General features: G+C 40.1%; 1 protein-coding gene across 7 annotated transcripts in view; it reads left to right on the top strand.

Annotated features, from left to right (window-relative positions):
• The window catches only part of nlgn1 (neuroligin 1), a 344764-nt gene that overhangs the window by 155845 nt on the left and 164770 nt on the right, over window positions 1-24149 (top strand). For 3 of the 7 annotated variants that reach the window (XM_082524408.1, XM_082524409.1, XM_082524407.1), the window contains one exon: window positions 13238-13297. The exons of 1 other annotated variant lie outside the window; for it this stretch is intronic. In XM_082524408.1, the coding sequence (XP_082380534.1) occupies window positions 13238-13297 (60 nt within the window). Of the gene's footprint in view, window positions 1-890; window positions 959-3728; window positions 4030-13237; window positions 13298-24149 lie in introns of those variants that run through there. 3 more of the 7 variants (XM_082524412.1, XM_082524411.1, XM_082524413.1) reach the window with 3 other exon arrangements.

The raw sequence follows: 24149 nt of genomic DNA, 5'->3' as shown, positions 1-24149 counted from the left end.
CGGCTCTTTGGCTACGTTCACACTGCAGGCGAAAGCGCATCAAATCAGATTTTTTTGACCCTATGCGACCCATATCCGATCATGCTATGACAGTGTGAACGGCGCAAATCCGATATTTTCAAATCCGATCTGGGTCACTTTCGTATGTGGTACTGAATCCGATACATATCCGATGTTTTAGAAAGCGACTGCTGTTTGAACGGTCAAGTCGCATTAAATCCGCCTTTTACGTCACCGACACAAGACTGAAGCCAATTATCAGCGCCCGAGAAGACATCGCGAACGCTTCCTAGCCATCCAGTGTAGATGTCAGTGAAACTGTTGGGAAGACAACGTAAACATTTTATTTGTACTGTATAATCTGCAGATTCTGACAGAAATCTGCAGCTATCCTTTGAAGCACCGCTCCTCTCTTAAACAGCAATAAGGATCATTATTAGGTTATTTACATTATTATGTAAATAACAAAATAACTTAAAGCAAAAATTGGGAAACGTAAAGTCCAAAGTCTTTATATTAACGGCCATCAGTCAAACAATACTGTTTGTTCTTGGTCTAAACAGAGCGCGTTGTGTGTGACATCTTCTTTTGCGCATGCGGGCCGCTTTGAGCGTTCACACTAGAGCGCGTTTGCTGTCGCATTTTATTTGTAGTGTGGACGAGGAGACAAAAAAATCGGATTTGATCAAAAAATCGGAATTGAGCATTAAGACCTGCAGTGTGAACGTAGCCTTTGACGTGAACGACGCGAGCCGGGTCCTTATCGCGAGCCGTCACGTGGGTTTTTTTTTTTTTTCTTTCTCTCAGCCTCTCTCTCGCACTTTTTTTCCGCTTCACTCTGCACGCGAGCCTTGTGCTTTACGCTGGGCAGAGGGGGGAGGGGCAGTAGTTACACTCAGTAGCACAGGAACAGAGCCAGAGAGAGAGAAAGAGAGGCAGGGACAACAACATTAGAAAGGTATAGTAATCATCCACAACTATTTTCAGTTGCAGATGATAAAGGATTGAGAAAGTTTATTCATGCAGGTCCATATGACAGAGAATATGCATGTTCTTTTAGTTTTCATATTATAATTTATATTTAATTGTGTTGTGGTTTGCAGTGTTTTGTGTTCTTTTCACTTTAAATTTGTGAAAGGAAAAAGCTGAAAATTTAAATAGTTAAAAGTTGAAATGTGAATAGTTGATTTTTGTATTATGTGATTTATTTATTACATTTTATGTGGAGTGAATAAATAAAAGTATATTTACGGTGGCCCCTAGAGACAAAGCACATACAAACTTCAAATCACGTATGAACTCTGAAGCATGTACAAACTCCAAAACACGTAAAAACACGTACAAACTCCAAAACACGTAAAAACTCCAAAACACGTACAAACTCCGAAGCACGTAAAAACTCAGAAGCATATAAAAACTCAAAACACGTACAAAAGACAACAGAAGTGCTCCAGGATGCTGGGCGCAGTGTTGAGCCTTTGTTATCTTGTGGCTACACAAGCCAGCAAGTACCAACGACCGGATTTGGTGTGTGGTAATAACAGGTAAATGAACTTTTTTTTAAATTATTTGAATATATATATATATGAGTGCCTGTGTATAAATACACAAACAATACACACATGCTTTCAATTGTGTAATTTAAGTGATCTAGTAGCTCGGCTTTGGAAGTTCAGTTCATGCTAGAAATGTGTTTTGGAGTTTGTACGTGTTTTGTCTCTAGGGGCCACCGCATATATTTATATATAAACATATATAAATAAAACCACTTGTTTTTATGTTAGTAATTCCTTTTGTGCATAATTTTATATTATTGTTAATAATAAATTAATTAAAGCAACAAAACAACCTGAAGAGCCGGTTCGGAGCCGAAAGAGCCAGCTCTTTTTAGTGAGCCGAACCGAAAGAGCCGGATCTCTAAAAAGAGCCGGAAATCCCATCACTACTGTTCTGACACATTTTATCGTATACGTAAGATTCATCAGTAACTACTCAACTATGCTGGCTGAGGTTCAGTCTCCCAACCATTTTTGGTAATGGGTTGAGTCAAGACTGACAAATCCAGTAATACTAGTGCTGTCCCTGCTGGCGTGGACATACACTGCTGTGTGATTCCGCCTGTTTATGGAGGCTTTACAGCTACATACTTGGTCCAGTAAATCTACTCCTTTTTATCATGACTCTCTCTAAGCAAGACTGACTTCAAACTTAATGCTTCACTTATTTGAGTGTCCAGAAATAAACCTGGCAAGCCTGAGGTAGTCCATCTTAATGTTTATGCGATAGGTAAGAAGAAGACTAACCACATGCAGAGATTTTTAAGTTCATATGTGACATAATGACAATTCCCAACAGTCTGATTACTGAGTACCCCAGCTCTTCTTTATCAATATTTCCAGGTTTACACATTTATTACAATCGAAGTGACTTTATACTATGAAACACAAGAGATGATTTTACATATGTCAATCTGTCACTCCAAACTAATCTTTTCATGATATATTTACAGATATAATCTTCATAACAACTAGGTCTCTCCTGTGTTCAGTTAACAAAATAAAAAAGGGGAGGCAAGTCACGATCTGAGGAGGCAGACCGTGCGGTGGTGTGTGTGGTGGACCCAGGTGCGAACACACGAAAGTAGACTGGAGTAAACTTAACTGAAAGCGAGCCTTTATTGTGGCTGGTGACAAGGAGTGCAGACAAGGCAGAAACGCAGTGACAAACTAAACTATGACTAAACTGGGAAAGTAAAACTAGGAAAAACTAAGAAGACACAGGAAACCATAACTATGAATACTAAGACTGGCTGTGACAACATGGAGGGTAGGAACACAGACGACGCGACACAGACTACATGAAACACAGAGAGTAAATACACATGAGGGATGATCAGGGGAAGTGGCCACACATGGGAGCACAGCTGACACACATGAACCTAACGACAGGACAGGAGGAGTGAAACTGAATACACTGACATTGAATACAGACTTTCAAAGTAAAACGGGAAACATGGAGATTAGACATGACAAGAACTAAACATAACCACGCAGACATGACACATGAACCAGGGAGACTTAGTACAGGGGGAGATGACATAAACAACTAAGGAACAAAACTAAACTGCAATCTAGAAATTAACTAGGTGAACTAAGCTAGGTGCAGATGAATACAAAAGATACATGAAACTCAAATACTGGGTCGCTTGACCCAGGACCATGACAAGGCACTCTTTAACTCTGGAAAACAACTTTAAAACAAGATCAGTCATCCAGGTTATCGAAGTCTAAGGAGCTTGGAAAGAAAAGCGTCTGGACTTGTCTAAGTTTCTTGAAGGTAAAACATCTTCAAGAAAGAAGACTTCAAGAAGTCCAGACGCTTTTCTTTCCAAACTCCTTAGACTACTTTAAAACAAGCAGATGTGTAAATACCCTTGAATAAACCCATTGCTTTAAACTTCTGACTTCTGTTTGAGCTGCTGCTTTAATTGTTGACTAAAACATAACCAAAAGCTTTCGTCCCACCTTATGCTGATGGACATTTAACAGATATTTCTCTATAAGACCTCTATAAGCAAGATTTCTGCAGGAGTCAAAAGCTCCAATTGGTAAAAATGAGTTTTTATTTGATAATTGACGCATGTTTATGCAAATGCAGGTGCTGTTAGCAGATGAATTCCTCAAAAAATGTGCAAATTAAACCTAAGAGCTCCTGACATTTATTTTTTTGTTCTTCTCTTTCTTCTTACTTCTCTGCTGTTCTTTTTTTTTTTTTTTGCTCGCTCGTTTGCATACTAGTCACACATTTTCGCTCATGTCCTCCCCTCCCAGACTTTGACTCGCTGACATTGACAGTGTGGGTGTTTGTTTCATCAGAAAGCAGTAGAAGGAGAAAGAACAGTGGAAGAATACAAAGAAATTAGCAGTAGCAGGGACGGATAGGAGAAGAAGAAATATGAACAGATAAAAGGAATGACAGGAGAAAGCAAAACAAAAAAGAGAAAATAAATGCAGTGTGAAACAAGTCAAGGTGAGAAGGATATTTAAGTGGGTGTGAAAGCTTTTAGTTCTCCAGAACATTACTTTGTAACTAGTTACAGCTCAGTTGATCTTTCCAGATTTTTATTGCTGGTCTTTCCAATTTTTTTTCAAATTTTCTTTTCTCTAATTATTTTAGAAAAATTGTTTTAACAACTTCAAAGTTTTATGTTCACTGGCACCGGTTCATGTTCTCTTCTCTTATGTTCCTTCTTGTGTCATTTGCAGTAGGTAAACATGTTGCCTGAATTCAATTCTGTGATCAAGTTTATTTCAAGTAAAAATAGTTGGACATATTTTTCTACTGTTGACAACCAAAACTAGGTATGTCTGCATTTTATTACTCATTTGTGTATAGTCACAAAATGTGGACCCACTTCCCTTAAGGTACCATAAAGCAACCCCCTGTAAATTCAATTAGTCGGTTTTGCAATGGCAAATAGTTTAAATCACACGGCACACCACCAAACAAAAATGTAACACAAAGCATATTGATAATTTTTTCCTGCACACCTGGCATGGTGGAATTGGCTTGGTTTGTCCTCAGCATACCCTCTTTTGCTTTCCTCTGACCACTACTCATGCTATGGCCTTCATCTGGGTCAGAATTTTCTCCAGGACCCAGGTCAGATTGACCACTTTTTTTTTCTTCAGATATTTATCTATTGCTATTACGTGTTGTGTCATCTCACAGCATGACTATTATGTAATTTCTTCTTCTGTTTTACTGGCAGTTGGCAACCTATTTAATTAGAGCTGGTAGTTGTACTGCCCTCTAGTGAAAGAGAATTTAACTGTTCTGCCCGTAACTCACGCCGATCACTTAGAGTACTAATCAGGTGGAACTAGATAATTTTCCATGGCACACCTATGCGCCGCGGCACAGTGGTTGGGAAACACTGGTCTAGATTATCTTACATGAAGCATAGAGTAAGTGTGATACCCTCCACTGTACTGAGTAGTTACCCAGTTATCATATGTTAGTGGTAGGTATTACATATGCATATGCTTTTTTCTTAATTTCACATTTACCCTCAATATGGAGAATGTTGTTTGAAAAGTTGGTGCTTGTACCACCTACACATTACTGCAGAACTGTGCATTTCAGTGATCAGCATTTCTTGCAAAATGCATCGACTTCTTTTATTTTGTTGCCACTGGTATTGCTTCTAATATTCACATTACTGCTACCATAATCTTTCATAGGTCTAAGATTAGTTCCATTTTTTTTCACTTGTGCTGGTAGAGGGAAAAACTGAAAAACTCATGAAATGATGTTCAATCCTGTCTGTCTCTTCTGCCTAATCTTACTTCATATGCTTCAGGCATAGTTCCTGATGATGATATGGAATATTAATGCATCTTCCCCCATGAACAGACTTCCCTTTAGGTTTTCATAATCTTAGGATCTTCTGTGTTTGGACACATTTTCCCATTTGCATCACATATTTCAGTCATTTCCCAGACAGCTCGTACACATTATGTTTCACAGTCATCTGAATAAATGGCAGCTTTATTCTGTTCTCTGATGCACAACTGTTTTGATGGATAGCTTCTTTTTTCTCTCATTATAAGTAAAGTATATATATTTCAAAGCCCAAACACTTCAAATCTAACCATAAAATGTATGGACACTTTTATAGAACAAGCTTATGTACATTGAGAAAAGGATAACAGAATGTAAGATAAGCGCCAGTTTTTATTGGTTATCATTAAAATATTTGACTGAGGAATAGGAAGTCTTTCGTCTTTGGTTCAAAGATACCAATGGTGACTGATTGTTGGAATGCAACAATCATTATAACAGTGTTAATATTTCAACAACACTGCAATATTAACCAGTTATAAATATTAACCCAGCTATTGCACTGTGCATGTTAACATTAGGTGCTGAAACGTTAGTAATTACCCGCATCAGTATTCTGTTATCATTAAGTTAGCAGCTAGCGGTTATGGTTATCATGATCCTGTACTTCTGTGATGTTAATAGACAGTCTATGGAGCTTGGAAAGAAAAGCGTCTGGACTTCTTTAAGTTGCTTGCAGACGTTTCACCTCTAATTTGAGAAACTTCTTGAGTTCTAAGGTCAAATGGTGGAGAGTCCCAGACTTAAGCTCTGTGGGAGTATCCCCCCACAAGGGACAATGGACCCCCTAATGATCCTCTACCTAATCACATGAGCCAAGGTGTTAAAACGGGTGTAGGTCACAATCAGCCAGGGTTTCGGGTGAGCTCATTGTGAAACCTAGCCCCATCCTATCATGTGATTTCCTGAGGTCAGATGGCCCAGCATGTGAGTGGGCGTTAAGGGAAGGGGAAGGGATCTTAAAACTGGATTATGGATGGCAGACAGTTGGTGTCGTAAACCCCTGACTCTGTTCAAAGATGGTCACTCACAACATCCCAGTTTACTTCAGCAGCAGCACACTCAGACAGAAACTGGTTCATCCCAAAGACAAAACTTCTAAACACAAACTTAATAATGTGGTGTATGCTGTACAGTGTAGTGAGGAATGCCCAGACCTCTACATTCGAGAGACCAAACAGCCACTTCATAAACGCATGGCACAACATAGAAGAGCCACCTCCACGGGACAAGACTCGGTAGTCCATCTGCATCTAAAGGACAAAGGTCACTCTTTTGAGGATGTCACATTTTGGACAGAGAAGATAGATGGTTTGAAAGAGGAGTGAAAGAAGCCATCTATGTCCACTGTGAGCGACCATTTTGAACAGAGGCGGTGGCACCAACTGTCTGCCATCTATAATCCCGTTTTGAGATTGCTTCCCAGATGCCTTAATGCCCACTCACATCCTGGGCCATCTAACCTCAGAGTGGGGCCAGGTTTTACAATGAGCTCACCCGAAACCTTGGCTGATTGTGACCTACAACCATTTTAACACCTCGGCTTGTGTGATTATGTAGAGGATCATTAGAGGGTCCATTGTCCCTCGTGGGAGGATACTCCCACAGGGCTTAAATCTGGGACTCTCCACCATTTGATCCTAGAACTGAAGAAGCTTCTCGGATGAGAGGTGAAACGTCTTCAAGCAAATCAAAGAAGTCCAGACGCTTTTGTTTCCAAGCTCCTTAGATTACAATCACCTGGATGACTGAGAACCTTCACAGACAAGTTAATAGACAGTTTCAATATAGCGGGATAACATGAATTTGATCTAAAAGGCGATTCTTCCAAAGCCCCAGATTGACCCTGAAAATTTTTTACCAACAACTTGACATGACAGCCTATCTTACCTACTCAAATATATAATATGTATCAAATTATGTGTAGCTGTATCTGTTAGGTGTGGCTGTGTGCAGGCAGGAATAGGACCCAAGGTGCAGACTCCGGAGACAGACGTGAACTCAAAAAAGGCTTTAATTTAATACTCAAAATATAACAAATCTAAAAAAACTCAAAACAAACTTAACCTGGAGAAATGACAGAACACACAGCTAGGAAAACGGTAGATCGCGACACAGACACTAAGAAACACAGGGCTTAAATACACAGAGGGAGTAATCAGGGAATGAATAACAGGAGGGAAATACAGCTGGGGCAAATCAGAACTGACGAGACAAAAGGAAGCGTAAACTGAACACACTAAGACAGAGACCTTCAAAGTAAAACAGGAAACACATAACATAGACTCACATGCAGGCACTACAGAGGGAACAGAGACGTGGGACCAGGGCAGACACAAACACTGACTGAACACGGGGATATAGGAACTAAGGATACATAGAGACGCGAACTAGACAAGGGGATGCAGGTGATAGGGGAGACAGAGCAACTAAAGAAGACAGAGACATAAGCCATAAGACGGAACTCAAAGAAACCAAAAACTAGAAATTATAAATAATATCGTAAACTCAAAAACCCTGGGTCAACGACCCAGGCATCCTAACAGTATCAAGTTTGAAAGTGAAGTATTGTGACAACTCTACATCCTTAACACAATTACTTTAAAAAGAACTGAATACTGATGGTAGGTCATGGAGAAAAGTCTAGAAACCTCTCAAATGTCTTAAATTTTATTTTAAAGTTCTGTATGTCTATATTTCCATAACACATCATTTTACACACAAGACTACAATAATCCAATGATGAAAATAAATAAATAAATAACTTCAGTTCACACAAAAAAGGACTGCAGGATTTAATATGATCTCTTGAGAAGAAACGAGTAGAAACCAAAAAAGATATTTTTGGACATCAGACTCATTGTATGACACAGTTCTAACATATCTGTAACACACCTCTCTGAGGTTTCACACATTCTGCTTATTTTCATGCTTCCTGAGTGATTCTCCTCATCAGAGAGTTTGTTGAAGTGCATTAAAGTCCCAGTTCTACCTTGGGGATGGATTCTGTATTTATAGTTTACAGCCTGTGGGGATTTTATCCAAGGTCAGTTGTAGATTACCTATTTGGCTCATTGAGCAGCGAGCTCTGTTAGATCCCCTTTTTAATGTGCATCGGTGATTGATTATGCTAGTGTGTTTCTATGCCAGTAGAGGCCTTGACTGATGCATACAGAGAGCAATATATGTATGTGTGGATAGCTCTTGTGCAGAATGTGCAATCGATGCATGGACTCTCCTCACAATAATTACCTCATCCAGAAGAGGGGAAAGCCTGAGGGTTTAGTGTGTGTGTGTGTGTGTGTGTGTGTGTGTGTGTGTGTGTGTGTGTGTGTGTGTGTGTGTGTGTGTATCTATCATTCTTGCTTCCCAGCTGGCTTTTTGAGTCATGGATTGTTGCAGTGTCAGAGAGCGTGAAACTCCTCTTCATCAGTCTCCAATCAATGCTGTTGGTGGAAGCAGGGAGATATGAGGATAGAAGGGAAAACGATGGACACAGAGAAAAAGACACCACAGACGTCAGAGAAAGGCAGACGATGTAGACTGAGAGACTGAAAATCAAAGTGTAATATTTTGCTCCACTGAATGATGAAGAGGAAAAAGAAAAATGAAATGTGCTGTACGGGGTCCTTTTAGGTATGAAAAGGAAACTCAGTGTCCCTTTCATACTTAAAAGAATTACAGGAACCATAAGAATATAACAGGGGGACCTTGGGTATTTCTCTAGCTTTAACTTGATAAGTGCTAATTTTTAACGACCCACTGACCAAGTTAACTGCACATATCTGTGAATATAATAATTTAAAACATGCTGAGGCCATAAGACACAAGACTTCCAAGTCCTAAACAAAGTCAGACGAACTTCATTGTAAAGGTATTATAGTGAGCTGCTGGGTTGGATAACAGTCTGCACTAATTTACCTAATTAAATGGTAACTGATTGCATATTTCAAATAATTCATAGAGCATTTTTAATCTTTGCCCGGTTTTCTCTGCAGAACTAGTACCAAATTTCTAAATTTCAACTTCTATCTTCAAACTTCTTTCAGTGTGTTTACTGAGGTCCTGTTTGAAGCAATTAAGCTCTTTCCCTCTGAATTACACCTCTTTCACATTTACAGGTCAGCCTGTTAGTCTACCAATCTGTGCTTTTGTTTGAAAAACAAAGGGGGGTATAGTGCAGATATAAGAGAACAGCAATTTGTTAGCATGCAGAAGTAAAGGTGAAGTGATAAGAAGTAGTCACACAATGTAGAAAAAGATAACCTATTTTGAAAGCTGTTATCCCATTGAATCACCATCAGTTGTTATCTATCTTATATTGCCAGTAATTGGCAGGTTCAACCAACTGGTAGGATACTGGTTTGTGTCATTAACTCTTTTAACTACGGTTTTGCTGCACTGCTCCAAAAGACACATGTGCCTAATCACACGTTAGGCCAGTGTTATACTTTCCTTTGCCATATACAAGATGCAAAAGTCTGCTTACACAAAGGTGATGCAAATTTTGTTATCAGAGGGTGAAAGAGACTCGTGGATGTATGCGTGAATTCCAATTTGCTGCGACTCCACAGACCTGTCAGCACCCACACAGCAGACTAAAAGGGCACCAACTGTGAGCCCTTGTAGTCTAGTAGACTACGCACATAAGGACAAATACACCTGTGTTGCGTCGACAGTGGGGATAATCCTAGCTGTAGTGAGTTTTATTTACTTTTTTAATATATATATAAATACCAGGGTGAAAATATACAGGCACATTTTTCTAGATGTCTACATTCCTTTCTTTTTATTGGTGTTAAAATGGATTATAAATGACTTCATGGGTTGCAATAGAAGTACAGTATATTTGGTTGGTTATTATCTATGGTAGGGATTAAAACAAAGGTTATCTGAAAAATGTTTGAAGTGTCACGTTCCTAATCACTGATCAGAGCTGATGCCAGCTGAGACTTCACCAGTATCTCTGCTTCAGTTACCCACACACATATGAAAGCACGCATACACTGGTTCAAAATAGCAGGTGAGGACAGGTCGGTGTCAGGACATTCTTGTCACAGCGACGTTCAGTATTGGCACATGATTGTTGAATGATGTCTCTCTCGTTTTCTCTCTCTCCACATGTGTGTGTGTGTGTGTATGTGATATGACATGTCATGCAGCTGTCTTGCTCTGATCCCAACTAACCCTAAGTCAGAAAAGGTGCTCCTATAAAAGCAGCACATGTGCAATTCAGAGAGCAGTCGCATTGTTTTTGTCTTTTCTTTTTTAAATTCTCATAGGTTTTCCAGTTGCTCACAGCTTTTTAATGTTTTTATTTATTTACTTATTGTCTTTCGATGATACTCATTTCATGTTGATGGTGTTGAGACATATGTAGTATATTCAGTGTACTGTGCCAGTTGAAGTATTTTAACATTCTAAAATGGATAGTTGCTTTGGTTCATGGAGACTTAAGACTAGACTAGATCTGGAAGTTAGGCTTCTACATCCTATAAATATAAATAACACAGATAAAACAGCATTTTAAATTTAAATGTCCTCTTGTAGTTTGGATATTTTTCAGTCAAAAACATATAAACACACCACTTTGTTTTGCTAATTTTATATCTATCTATATATAAAAATTAATTGTGTACTTGTCTGTCCGAACATGCATTTAAATTGTAGATGCAACAGTTTGAAAAGTAACTGTAGGCTTGCTGTATATTCAGGTATTAGCACGAAGACATATATCACTCAGCGTCGTGTATGCTGAAAGGTTACCACAGATTTCTCACAACCTTTATGTATTGTTTTGTCAGTGATCTCTCTATGCGGCATACTCTATAAACAGGTGACACATCCCTAGACAGTGGCTGCTTTCTCTTTCTTAGACATTTCCCATTTCCTAAGAAGCGACTTGGTGTCTCGGTGCTTATTCAGCACATTGAAAGCACGAGTCAGCTCTCCCTTATCAAATTGCTTGTCATATTCACAAAAGAGAGCTGGGAGACTGCTGCAGGACACACTGATATGCAGTAAGCCAGCCTCCTTTTTAAAGTCATTGGAAAGAAATCAGTGAGCTTAAAATAAACCAAGATATTATGATGGAGGAATTATTACTCTTGGATATGAGTTACTGGCTAGAACCATCTTAACCATTTGAGTCAGTCATCTGCCATTATGATCTATTTCATAAACATTAACAACAACTCATTTAGTGACATTTCTAGTTTAATATGAGCCATTTATTAGCGTTGACCTTATAAATAGAATAAACTGCTAGATCAGTTTTTAAAAATGGAATTGAAGTATATTTGCATAAAAGTGCCGGCTATTTGCTGCTGTGGTCAATTAAGATAGATTAAAGGACTAAAGTGGTGATTTCCTCATCCACTGATGGCACTTTGAGGCACAACGGGCTCACGTGTTGTCGATGCCATTGCATGTGTGCGCAACTGTGTGTGTGTGTGTGTGTGTGTGTGTGTGTGTGTGTGTGTGTGTGTGTGTGTGTGTGTGGTGGGTTGGGGGAGGACCAGTATGCTACTGATGCTATTCTATGTGTCATGCACCTTGACAGCTTCTGTTATTTTTTGTTAAGACTGCATGTTTCTGATCTTGTTTGGAAGATATATGTATATTCTTTCCTCTCTACGTTTGTATTTGTGTGTTTGTTTGTTTGTAGGTGTGTAAATACTTTAAGCTAGCATGCGTTTTTTTCTCTGTGTATGTAAACAATACTGATATTAAAATGACAAACTGTTGTTTTTATGGAGAAGCATCTAACCACTTCCCTTGACAGACAATTGCCTGATAAACTTAAACACTACACAAACACTCAGGTTGAACAAAAAAAATGTTTAAAGAGTATTTAAAGAATCTACTGAAAAAAAAAGAAAAAAGAAGTTTAATTCAGTACCCTTATTGTATCTGCTCAAAGTGTCAGATGCTTTCATACTTTACTTTTTTTCTTGTATTAATTAAACAAACATACATAATTAATCTCAATATTATTATGCCAGAGCAAAGTCATTATTGTGTTATTGCTCAGTTTGTTTCCTTTAAATAAAACTGATTATTCTAAATTGTATTATGAAAATTACTATGTGTGCTTATTCATGCTTTATGATTTATAGCATGCCTTGGCAAAAGCATGAAAATAAATGGATAAAGAATAACCCAATAATCACTCAAAAAATATATAGTTTTTGGGGGGGTCTCCTTTCTTTCTCTCACTGCCTTTAAAATATTGGGATAGTTGATATTCTAAACAGGGATATGTATGGACAGATGTTTGTGTGTGTTGTGACATCAAATCACTTTTAAAATGCATTTGGGGAAGTTGTCACATGATTCTCTAGAGTGCTCTGCTCTTAAAAAAAAACTCTGCTTCTTTTACAGTCTTTGTTTGTTTGTTTTTCTCTTCTATTCTGATCAATTCAGTTGTTACCACAATATCTGATGTGTGTAATTTATGCTACTTTATGCAATGTTTTAAAGTTTATGATCTTGAGACGTTTATCTTTAGTTCAGTCTTCATTTTCAACAGAAAACTAACATTTTTTGCCTCTTTTTTTAAAGTCCCTCTTTTTTTGGTCTTTAACTTCTTAAATGAACTCAAGCAGAGTAAATTCCAACATTAAACAAAGTGGACATTGTGGTAATGTTTGCCCAGTCTGCTTGTCAATGTGAGGATTTTTCTAAAAAGAAAAAAAGAAAAGAAAAGAAAAAAGGGGGCTATAAAATCAGTAATGATTGAAAAAACTTTCTTTCTTTTGAGAGCATCTTTTGAAGACTGTTTGTGTTCTTGATCACCCTGTTTTCCTCCATCTTCTCCTTCTTGGTCCTATAGGTCCCCTTACAAAGAAACACAGTGATGATTTAGGTGATAGTGACCGCACGGACGACGAAGGTATTTTTTCCCCCAATGCCAAACTGATTTGCATGACAAGGGAAATCAAACTTACCCTTTCTCCTACAATTTTTATCTTCTTTGATTTTCTTACATTTCTTGTCCTTTTTTTGAAATTGATGGACATTTTCTTTTTGCTCTTTACTCGTAAACTCTCTTTTTGGGCTGGATGTGTTTTGTCCTCTTCAGCTTGATGTCTAAAATTTACATGTCTTCCACCATTCTTTGATATTAAAACTGTAACATATGTAGATTACCTGCTTGGATTTGCTGTTTCCTTTTCTTTACTTTTCTATGTTGCATCCCACCAGCAGATAGAATAACTATTAACCCTTCAGTCAGCTCTTAACACATTTTTGCATGTTTTTTGTTTTGATTTGCCTCGTTTCTAAAATATGATCATGTTCAAAAGTTTAACCGTTGGCTAACTGGCTTTTTTCTACATTAACAGATCTATTTATGTTTTTGGCATCAAAATAACCTTTGTAAATATGATAAAAATACTAGAAGACATGTTAATATCTTTCTCAGCCCTAGTTGCTGCAAAGACTTGTGGGGTGCAATGCTGGACCAACTTACTACCTATTAATATGTAAAACTTGAATAAATACACTTATTCAGCATTTGCAAGGAACCCACATGACATAGCATTATGTTTAAGGTTTTCACCGATGTCCTCACTGTACATAAACACTTCTATCACTTGGTAATTTCAGTGGAGCAATCATGTTGCTTCTTTGATTGCAGTGAATGCTCACACCGCAGATTGCAATTAAAATTTAGCAAACATCTCTGTGAGACAAAGCTGCTTCTCAGGGGCAAATACCTCACTGGTGGAATTAAATCTCCTGTGAACCAACTCAGCAAAAGGTAAGACAAGGTGAAGTAATTATTGTGGCTTAGCTGATCAGTTTTCAAAGCAGACAAACTTGTAGTTAGAATGTATGTAATATATTATCATTAATATATTTAATTTCCATTAATATTGACTTTGGTAGGTAATTATTGATCCTGGTAATTAAAGACTGACATGTAGCTACATGTTTTAATTTAAAGCTCTGGAAAAGTGGACCCTGACGTAAGATTTACTTTATACATTTTTTTCTGTAAATAGTATATCTTTACAGGGTTAAACAGATTCCAATCTGCTGCACTTTAGGTCACTCATTGTAATATAAATAACTATATGGGCTAGTTATATACATTATATATAAAATCTGTGTCTGCATAGGGACAAGATCAAGGATGCTAACCCACAGTTTCCTGCCACAATGTGCTAGTACAGAAAATTATAAAGAGAAGACTCTATAACCATATATAGTAATCAAGACATGCTAGTTAACCCATAAATATATTGCCTGGTTCTGTCAAACTCACCATGTGTTTGAAAATAAGCAACATTGTTACCTGTTCTGCTCTTATTGCCATGAATTTTCTAAACTCAAATGCAATAAAAATAAATTATTTTGTCCCCATGTACTGCTAATCATTTAAAGCCATTTAATCCTTTAATGCAAGGCGTGTTGTATTGTTTAAAAAAAAAACACTTCAGGGTTCCGGCGAATGTCTTTTGAAAACTGCAATGACTCTTCTTTGTATTGAAATGAGTGGTGTTATGATGCTATGGCATTCCACTTGAAACCCATTAATCTCATCAGTAGAAGAAAGAAGAACCTTTGCTCAATTGCCATAAAATAAGAGATCTTTGAAAAGTCATATTACAAATAAAATGTCTTTGATAAAACCCAGAGATAGTGTCATATCCCCTTGAGACTGCTGCAGTGCAATTCTAATGACAGGCAGAAAGTCTTAATAAAGCACCTCTACTGTATAATGTGATGGAGTAAACAGCAATTACATCCAAGTAAAACTCACAACCATCCAGATCCTTTTGATCTGCATCATCATGCAGTTTTTATGGGAGTTCAAACACACACGCATACACACACACGTCAGTAAGATTATAGAAAGTCACAAAGCTCACACAGATCTATTCAATGAATTCCATGCTAGCTTCAAGTGTTATCTCGATAAAGGATGTGGAGAAGACAAGTAATCCAGTTTAATTTACAGGGAAATATGTTTCAGAATGCCTGCATGGACACGCAGACCCTCACTCTCTTTCAGGGCAACTCCAATCAGTCTGAACTCTCCCTCCCCATTTTACTTTCCACGTAGCTCTAGAGGCTTTGACCTTTGACATAGTGTTGCCTTTTATCTGCCAACTCATTGAGGACATCCCTTCACAACCCCTCCCATCCAGTATCTTGCATTTTATAATCTCTTTATATTCTCTAAAGCTGCTATTTGTAATCCTTTTTGTGCTGGGAATAGAGATGTAAACAGGAAAGCCCAGAGAACTTGTTAGAAGCTTCTGTTTCAACATCAAATATTGCTGGAATAGTTAAGAGTCAGAATGTGGAAGTGAAGCTGTTTCAAACTGTGGCATCTACTTATGGAGGCTCTAAGTATTACATGTTATTACCTGTGAAAGATTAACCTCCAGGGATACAGTATAGATTAGAGTGTTAGGGGCCCAGAGATGTTGCTAATACCATGTAGACAATCTTGGAGTAAAAGAAAAGATCATAACAGTATCAACGACTGTAGGAGGAAGCCGGAGTACACAGGGAGAACTTGCAGACTCCACAATGAAAGAGGTGAATGGTCCAGATGGTGGAATCGAACTCAGGACCTTCTTGCTATGAAGCATCAGTGCTTACCACTGTGCTCCCCTTCTTTAGTTCTGTGGATTTAAATTCATACAAGATGGTAATTTTCCTTTGGCTTCAGGTCAGGGAAGCGGGTTGTCACTATTGATAGTGCTTAGATGCTGAGACTAGCTTAGAACACCTGGCCTTCTTGAAAATCTTGGGTGGGGTGCTGCAAGCATCCCTCCGAAGGCACTCTTGTCTACTAGGTACTTCAGTGCTCACATGGATAATGATAATGTAACCCCAAGAGTAGTTCTGTTTCTAGAGTTCAGTGCCGATCATGGATAGTCCATAACGGAAACTATGTTTGACCATGATTGTGTCCAAAGTGCACTTGGCAACAGGAAATGTTGCCAAGTTTGGTTGGATTCTGGAGGTAGCTGATCAATGCTGGAAAAAAAAAGGACATGGCTCTGTCAAATCCATACTGGCAAACTTTGGGAGAAGTCTGATGAGGCCAGGGAACAAGACTTTCAGTCGACTTCAAATCAATTCTGGCAAACCGTCAGGTATATATGGTTGGGTTGGCGTGCTGACGTCAACTGAGGACACAAGAAATAGAAGCAGTGTTTGTGTGATGCATATGACTTCCATCACTAGGTGTGAAGTCACTGAGGTAGAGATGGCTGAGCTTTCCCTAGACTCCATTCAGACTCTGGATGTTGTGGAAATGAATTGGCAAAGTGTAGTGGTGGAGAACGCATTTAAGCACTTCCCTTGTCCTCTGGAGCGTGGTGGTGCGGGGGCTGTCATTGTTGGCTATTTAGTCCACGTAGAGCAGTAGTAATAGTTTGTTTTTCATTGCTGGCAAGAAGTTGGACTCATTTCCCTTAGGTATGGGGCTCCACCAGGTCTGGCTCTTGTCATCGATTCTGTTTGTGATTTTAATGGACAATGTTTCTAGATTCAGGCAAGGGGAGGACAGTTTCAGGTATGGTAGCCTCAGGATCTTATCTTGGATTTTTGCTGTTGATGTGGTGCTCTTGGCTTCACTGGTTGATGGACTCTAGCTTTCACAGCCATGGTTTGCAACCAAGTATTGAGCAGCTAGGATGACAGTTAGTACCCCAAAGTCTGGTTCTCATCAGAAAATGAAGGCATACCCACTTGGGGCAATGATCCACCATCCCAAATAGAGAAGTTTAGGTATCTTTGGGTTTTGGTCATGAGTGAGGGAAGAAGGGAGTGGGAGACAGTCAAATGGATTGATGTAACACCCTGCAATAATGGGGTAAATATAGAGCTTAATTCAAAAGTGTGACCTTACTACTTGAGCTATGTTTTACATTTTTACCCTTACGTATGGCCGCAAGCTCTGGGTAGTGACTAAAAAAGTGATACACAGATAGAAGTTGTGGAAATGGACATTATTGAAAAGGTTCCCTGGCCTCAACCTTAGAGATATTGACCTTAATCATTGGAAAGGAGCACAGGGTAGAGCTGCCAACTGGATGTCCAACTGATAGAAGACCCTGAAACAGAACCAGGACAGCGTTTATTGTAGATTTAAATGTTAGTTGATTTGGGAATGATCAATGTTTGTACTGCATATTATAATTTAGCTGAAATATGGTTTTCTAATTATAATAAAATGATTGGTCACTGTTAATACATGGTAGATTTAAATAAATATATCTAAATCTCTTCATCATACATCTCTACATTGATGCCTTCTTAACCATGTTAGTGAAGAAGTTTTTATGAACAGTTTTCACTGAATACATTTTATTAGGCAGCCTTTGAATCAGTTTTTAGCACTTGGCCTCATTTTTTTTCTTGCTGGCCTTACCAGGATTCCTGTGTCTTTATTCCCTGCAGCAAAAAGCTAGAGCTAAAGAAAAAAAAACAACCCTTTTCTTCTTGTGACTGTTGTTGGTTTGATAAGTCCTCTACACTGGCAAAGGGAGAGGATACCAAAGTTTTTGCAACAGCCTGGGGGCCTCTCTTAGGGTTTGCCCAGAGAAATCTAAAGCACCTGAATCTCTTTGATCATAACCTCATCCTCAAGGAAGCAATGATCTACTCCATGCTGGCATGGCACCTCTCCTCTGACAAACCCTCCCTGACCCATACTCATCCCAGGGAAGATTGAGTGGTAGAATCACTACATGATTGCATCTTATTTTCACTCATCTTAGAGCAAGCTTTCATCTTTCTGCTCACTGTGAAATACACAAACCCACACACACAGACACACAGAAAAGAGAGAGAGGACAGTTGAATTTTCCTGCCTGATTCTAGACACATTCATTGAAAATTAAGTTACAGGAATCAATATTAACTACTGATTACAATAATCACACATGTATTTGCTAGTTCAATAATCACCTCAAATACAATTTATTCACTGATGGAAAGTGGTGGGTGGTAGAAAGTGTTGAAATATGCTGAATAAATTGATAAGTAAGGGGAATGAATGGAGAGGCTGGGATTTACAAGATTTTTTTGGCTCTGAATGCTGCACTTGGCAGCCAATGTAGGTTGCCAGGAAGCCATACTGAGAGCAAGCTGGATAGCATAAACTTAAAACCTTAATATATAATATGTTGAGTATACACTGGGAGTTGCTTTAGTCAGTAAATCCAGGTAAATTCAGGTAAATCCATCAATGTTCGAGCGTCGCTGTGGCAATTTTATCCTAACCTCACCTCATTACCGCTGACCTTCAGCAAAGAACAAAAAAAGCCACACTGGATTTATATCACTTCAGCAGAATTTAATTTCTATTTTCAAGTAACACTTGAGAGGACTCATAAAAATACAAGTGACTCTAATAATACACAGCTTCCATTCTCAAAAATTATGATTTTTATCATAACTCTTTCCTTATCATTTTGTTTACAAACCCATGTTAACGATTACAATTAATGCTATTCATGTTTTTTATTATATAAAGCCCATTGGATTTCACTGTAATTTGCGGTTGTTGTAATCATCTACATCATCTTCATTTGTTGTTCATAGCCATGATGTTGGCATCATCTCTACCATCTTCACTGTTGTTGCCATTATCAAAATCCAAGCCATTCTTTTCCCCAGAATTTCAAATATTGCAGTTTTTTTTCAGCACATATTTGGCACAGATGCTTTGAACCACAAGCTGTGGCGGTGTTATTAGACACTAAGAGTGAATGGTCCTGTTTGACAAAATCTCCAAAAGGAAGCAGAAGGGGCGGTGTCATCAATCACAATACTGTCAACCAGGAAACTTCACTTTGTCCTGTTTCAGAAGTTTGTTTGTTTTTTTTCATTCACTATATTTTAGTTTATACACCAAAATTACCAATTTAGTTTAAAAAAAGATAATAGTTTGGGTCAAAATATTTGCAATTTGGATTACATTTTAAAAAAACATGCTTGTTGAAAAACAGCCCTTTTGTTCCAACTAGTCAAAAATTCACAGGTTGGAAGTTGCACGTTACCTGGCCCCACTGCTGTTTTCGTAACATGATGTTGACTACATCATAACTGCCACCACAGTAACATTAATATTAGCATAATTGTTGCAATATTGTCCTTTAGTAACATCATTGTCTTGATCATAGCTATTGTCTGTTATACTTGTCCTCATTGCCATCAATGTAATAGGTAGCTATCATGATTTTTTAGCATGGTTGTTATTTGTCACTGAGATCATTTGCACCATAATAGTTTTCAGTATCATTACTATCAACACCATTAGCAATGTAATAGTTAATCGCTTTCATAGTTAGCTATTGCCGTCATCAAAACCATCTTGGGTGACACCAGCAAAAAGTATTTTTATTTCCATGATTGTCACCACTATCAAGTACATTACCATTACTGTCACTATCATGGTTGACATCATTGACATCATTGTCTAACTCATTGCAATCACCATTTAACATTCCCACAGCTGATTCCACTATATATCCAGTATTAATTGCCATTATCCTCATCTCTGTCATCATCAAGGCTGTCAGTTAATTATCACTACTGCCACTGTCATGCCAACATGACTATCAGCATTATCATTACCATTGCATAACCACCATCATAAACAGAATCATATCATCACAATTACCCAGTTCATTCATTCTTATTATATGCTCGGTTTGTCTCCCCTCCTCTCCTTTTGTTAGGTTGCACATATATCTGGACTGTACAGCACCAGCACACATACGCACTTGCCATAATCTCCTGACCTTTTTTGTCAGGAGTTTCTGGAAGTGTTCCAGAGGAGAGTTATGATGTGTCGCTACATTGTGGCCAGTGCCTGCTGCGACAGAGGGAGCTGAATAGCTTAAAAAAAAAAAACTGTAAAAGGACAGAGACTGTGGAGTGATGTAATGGTCTTTGCACTCAGGGAAACAGAAGAAAAGACAAACATAATACAAAGACATGCATTCAGAGAGAATTTTACCAGAGCCAACCTACCTTTTCTTTAATCCCAATTCCTTTTCTGTGTAAGGTCATTCTGACTAATAAAAAAAAACAAAAAAAACACCCAGCACGCCCCTGCGGGCGGTTTATCCTTCAAGCTCGGGTCCTCTACCAGAGGCCTGGGAGCTTGAGGGTCCTGCGCAGTATCTTAGCTGTTCCCAGGACTGCGCTCTTCTGGACAGAGATCTCCGATGTTGTTCCCGGGATCTGCTGGAGCCACTCGCCTAGCTTGGGAGTCACCGCACCTAGTGCTCCAATTACCACGGGGACCACCGTTACCTTCACCCTCCACATCCTCTCGAGCTCTTCTCTGAGCCCTTGGTATTTCTCCAGCTTCTCGTGTTCCTTCTTCCTGATATTGCTGTCATTCGGAACCGCTACATCGATCACTACGGCCGTCTTCTTCTGTTTGTCTACCACCACTATGTCCGGTTGGTTAGCCACCACCATTTTGTCCGTCTGTATCTGGAAGTCCCACAGGATCTTAGCTCGGTCATTCTCCACCACCCTTGGGGGCGTCTCCCATTTTGACTTCGGGACTTCCAGATTATACTCGGCACAGATGTTCCTGTACACTATGCCGGCCACTTGGTTATGGCGTTCCATGTATGCCTTGCCTGCTAGCATCTTGCACCCTGCTGTTATGTGCTGGATTGTCTCTGGGGCATCTTTACACAGCCTGCACCTGGGGTCTTGCCTGGTGTGATAGACCCCAGCCTCTATGGATCTTGTGCTCAGAGCTTGTTCTTGTGCTGCCATGATTAGTGCCTCTGTGCTGTCTTTCAGTCCAGCTTTGTCCAGCCACTGGTAGGATTTCTGGATATCAGCCACCTCCTCTATCTGCCGGTGGTACATACCGTGCAGGGGCCTGTCCTTCCATGATGGTTCCTCGTCTCCCTCCTCTTTCTTGGGTTTCTGCTGCCTGAGGTATTCACTGAGCACTCGGTCAGTTGGGGCCATCTTCCCAATGTATTCTTGGATGTTCGTTGTCTCATCCTGGACTGTGGTGCTGACACTCACCAGTCCCCAGCCCCCTTCCTTCCGCTTAGCGTACAGCCTCAGGGTGCTGGACTTGGGGTGAAACCCTCCATGCATGGTAAGGAGCTTTCTTGTCTTTATGTCAGTGGCTTCTATCTCCTCCTTTGGCCAGCCTATTATCCCAGCAGGGTACCTGATCACGGGCAGGGCGTACGTGTTGATGGCCCGGATCTTGTTCTTACCATTCAGCTGACTCCTCAGGACTTGCCTGACCCTCTGCAACTTGGTGGTTGCAGCTTTTCTAGCGGCCTCTTCATGGTTCCCATTCGCCTGCGGGATCCCCAGGTACTTGTAACTGTCCTCTATGTCTGCAATGTTGCCTTCTGGTAGTTCAATCCCCTCAGTTCTGACTACCTTCCCTCTCTTTGTTACCATCCGACTACACTTCTCCAGTCCGAATGACATTCCAATGTCATTGCTGTATAGCCTGGTAGTGTGGATCAGTGAATCGATGTCTCGTTCACTCTTGGCATACAGCTTGATGTCATCCATGTACAGGAGGTGGCTGACAACTGCTTCGTTCCGTAGTCGGTATCCGTAGCCAGTCTTGTTAATGATCTCACTGAGGGGGTTCAGGCCTATGCAGAACAGCAGTGGGGACAGAGCATCTCCTTGGTAGATCCCGCACTTGATGGTGACTTGTGCTATGGGCTTGGAGTTGGCCTCTAGTGTTGTACACCACATCCCCATTGAGTTCCTGATGAAGGCTCTTAGGGTCCCATTGATCTTGTACAATTCTAAGCATTCCAGTATCCAGCTGTGGGGCATTGAGTCATAGGCCTTCTTGTAATCAATCCAGGCAGTGCACAGGTTGGTCAGTCTGATCTTGCAGTCTCGGCTGACTGTTCTGTCTACCAGTAGCTGGTGTTTTGCGCCTCTGGTATTCTTGCCAATCCCTTTCTGTGTCCCGCTCATGTATTGACCCATGTGCCTGTTCATCTTAGCCGATATGATGCCTGACAGGAGCTTCCATGTAGTACTGAGGCAGGTTATTGGTTGGTAGTTGGAGGGGACCGGTCCCTTCTTGGGGTCCTTGGGGATCAGGACCGTCCGACCTTCGGTTAGCCATTCCGGGTGTCTCTCGTTAACTAGCAGCTGGTTCATTTGTGCTGCCAGAAGCTCGTGGAGTGCAGTCAGCTTCTTTAGCCAGTAGGCGTGAACCATGTCGGGCCCTGGTGCTGTCCAACTCTTCATACTGGAGACCCTTTCTTGGATGTTGGCCACTGTGATGGTTACTGGACCCTGTTCAGGGAGGTCGCTGTGGTCTGCCCTCAGATCCACTAGCCACTGAGCATTGCCGTTATGGGTTGCGTCCTTCTCCCATATGCTCTTCCAGTATTGCTCCGTCTCCAGCCTTGGTGGTGCTGTTCTCTTATTATTATTGTTCCCTTGCCACTGAGAGTACACCTTTGCCTATCTCTCTGGTGTACCTCCTCAAGCGGCTGGGCAAGGCTATGAGTCTTTGCTTGGCAGTTTCCAAGGCCTCAGGTATGGACAGCTTGCTGTATTTCTTATGCACCTTCTTTGTCGCACCTTTCTGCAACTCCATTAGTTGGCTGACCTCCCTCCGTGCTACTTTGATCTTGCCCTCTAGCCTCCTTCTCCATGGAGGGTACTGCCCCTTGTGGCTGTTCAACTTGTAGCCAAGCATCTCACTGATCACTGCTGCCGTATTGTAGATCAGCTTGTTAGTGTCGGTAATCGTGGTTGTAGGTATCGTCCGTAGTGCTGCATTAACATCATCTAGCAGACCTTCTGAGGGTACTTCACGTAATCTTGGTAACCGACTACAGGGGATACAGGTTTCAAGCTTGGCGATGATCCTATTTTTCAGGTCAGTTCCTCTCGCACTCAACGATCCTTCTCCTATCACACTTGGGGCTATGTACCCAATCTCGGGTGGGGGTGATGATATCTCCCCCCTGACCTGGCGTCCTGACTCCTCCTTGCCATAGCATTTGTGTTGTACCTCGTCAATCTCTAGCTGTGAGAGCAGTCCCTTCTTTCGAATGTTGGAACACTGAGCTACTAGTTGTTTCGCCGTCATTGTGGATGTTGGATATCGAAGAATCCATAGGTCCCGCATCCTATTCATGTAGCCCCTTCCGCCGGGGTTACTTGCGTAGTAGCATTCCAACAATGCCCTGTTTTTGTATTATTATTGTATTATTATTGCAGAACACAATGCATAATCTAGGAAGAATACTACAAATAAATTAAGTTATAAATAATACAAAGTGCCCTGTAATATATATATATATATATATATATATATATATATATATATATATATATATATATATATATATATATATATATATGAAGACCCCAGGTGCAGGCTGTGTAAAGATGCCCCAGAGACAATCCAGCACATAACAGCAGGGTGCAACATGGAACGCCATAACCAAGTGGCCGGCATAGTGTACAGGAACATCTGTGCCGAGTACAACCTGGAAGTCCCGAGGTCAAAATGGGAGATGCCCCCAAGGGTGGTGGAGAATGACCGAGCTAAGATCCTGTGGGACTTCCAGATACAGACGGACAAAATGGTGGTGGCTAACCAACCGGACATAGTGGTGGTAGACAAACAGAAGAAGACGGCCGTAGTGATCGATGTAGCGGTTCCGAATGACAGCAATATCAGGAAGAAGGAACACGAGAAGCTGGAGAAATACCAAGGGCTCAGAGAAGAGCTC

Source organism: Aulonocara stuartgranti, assembly GCF_965226115.1.
Source record: "Aulonocara stuartgranti genome assembly, chromosome: 23".
In the NCBI taxonomy this organism is placed as follows: domain Eukaryota; kingdom Metazoa; phylum Chordata; class Actinopteri; order Cichliformes; family Cichlidae; genus Aulonocara; species Aulonocara stuartgranti.
Note: the sequence above shows the minus strand (reverse complement) of the source record. Positions and strands in the feature narration are given on the sequence as shown.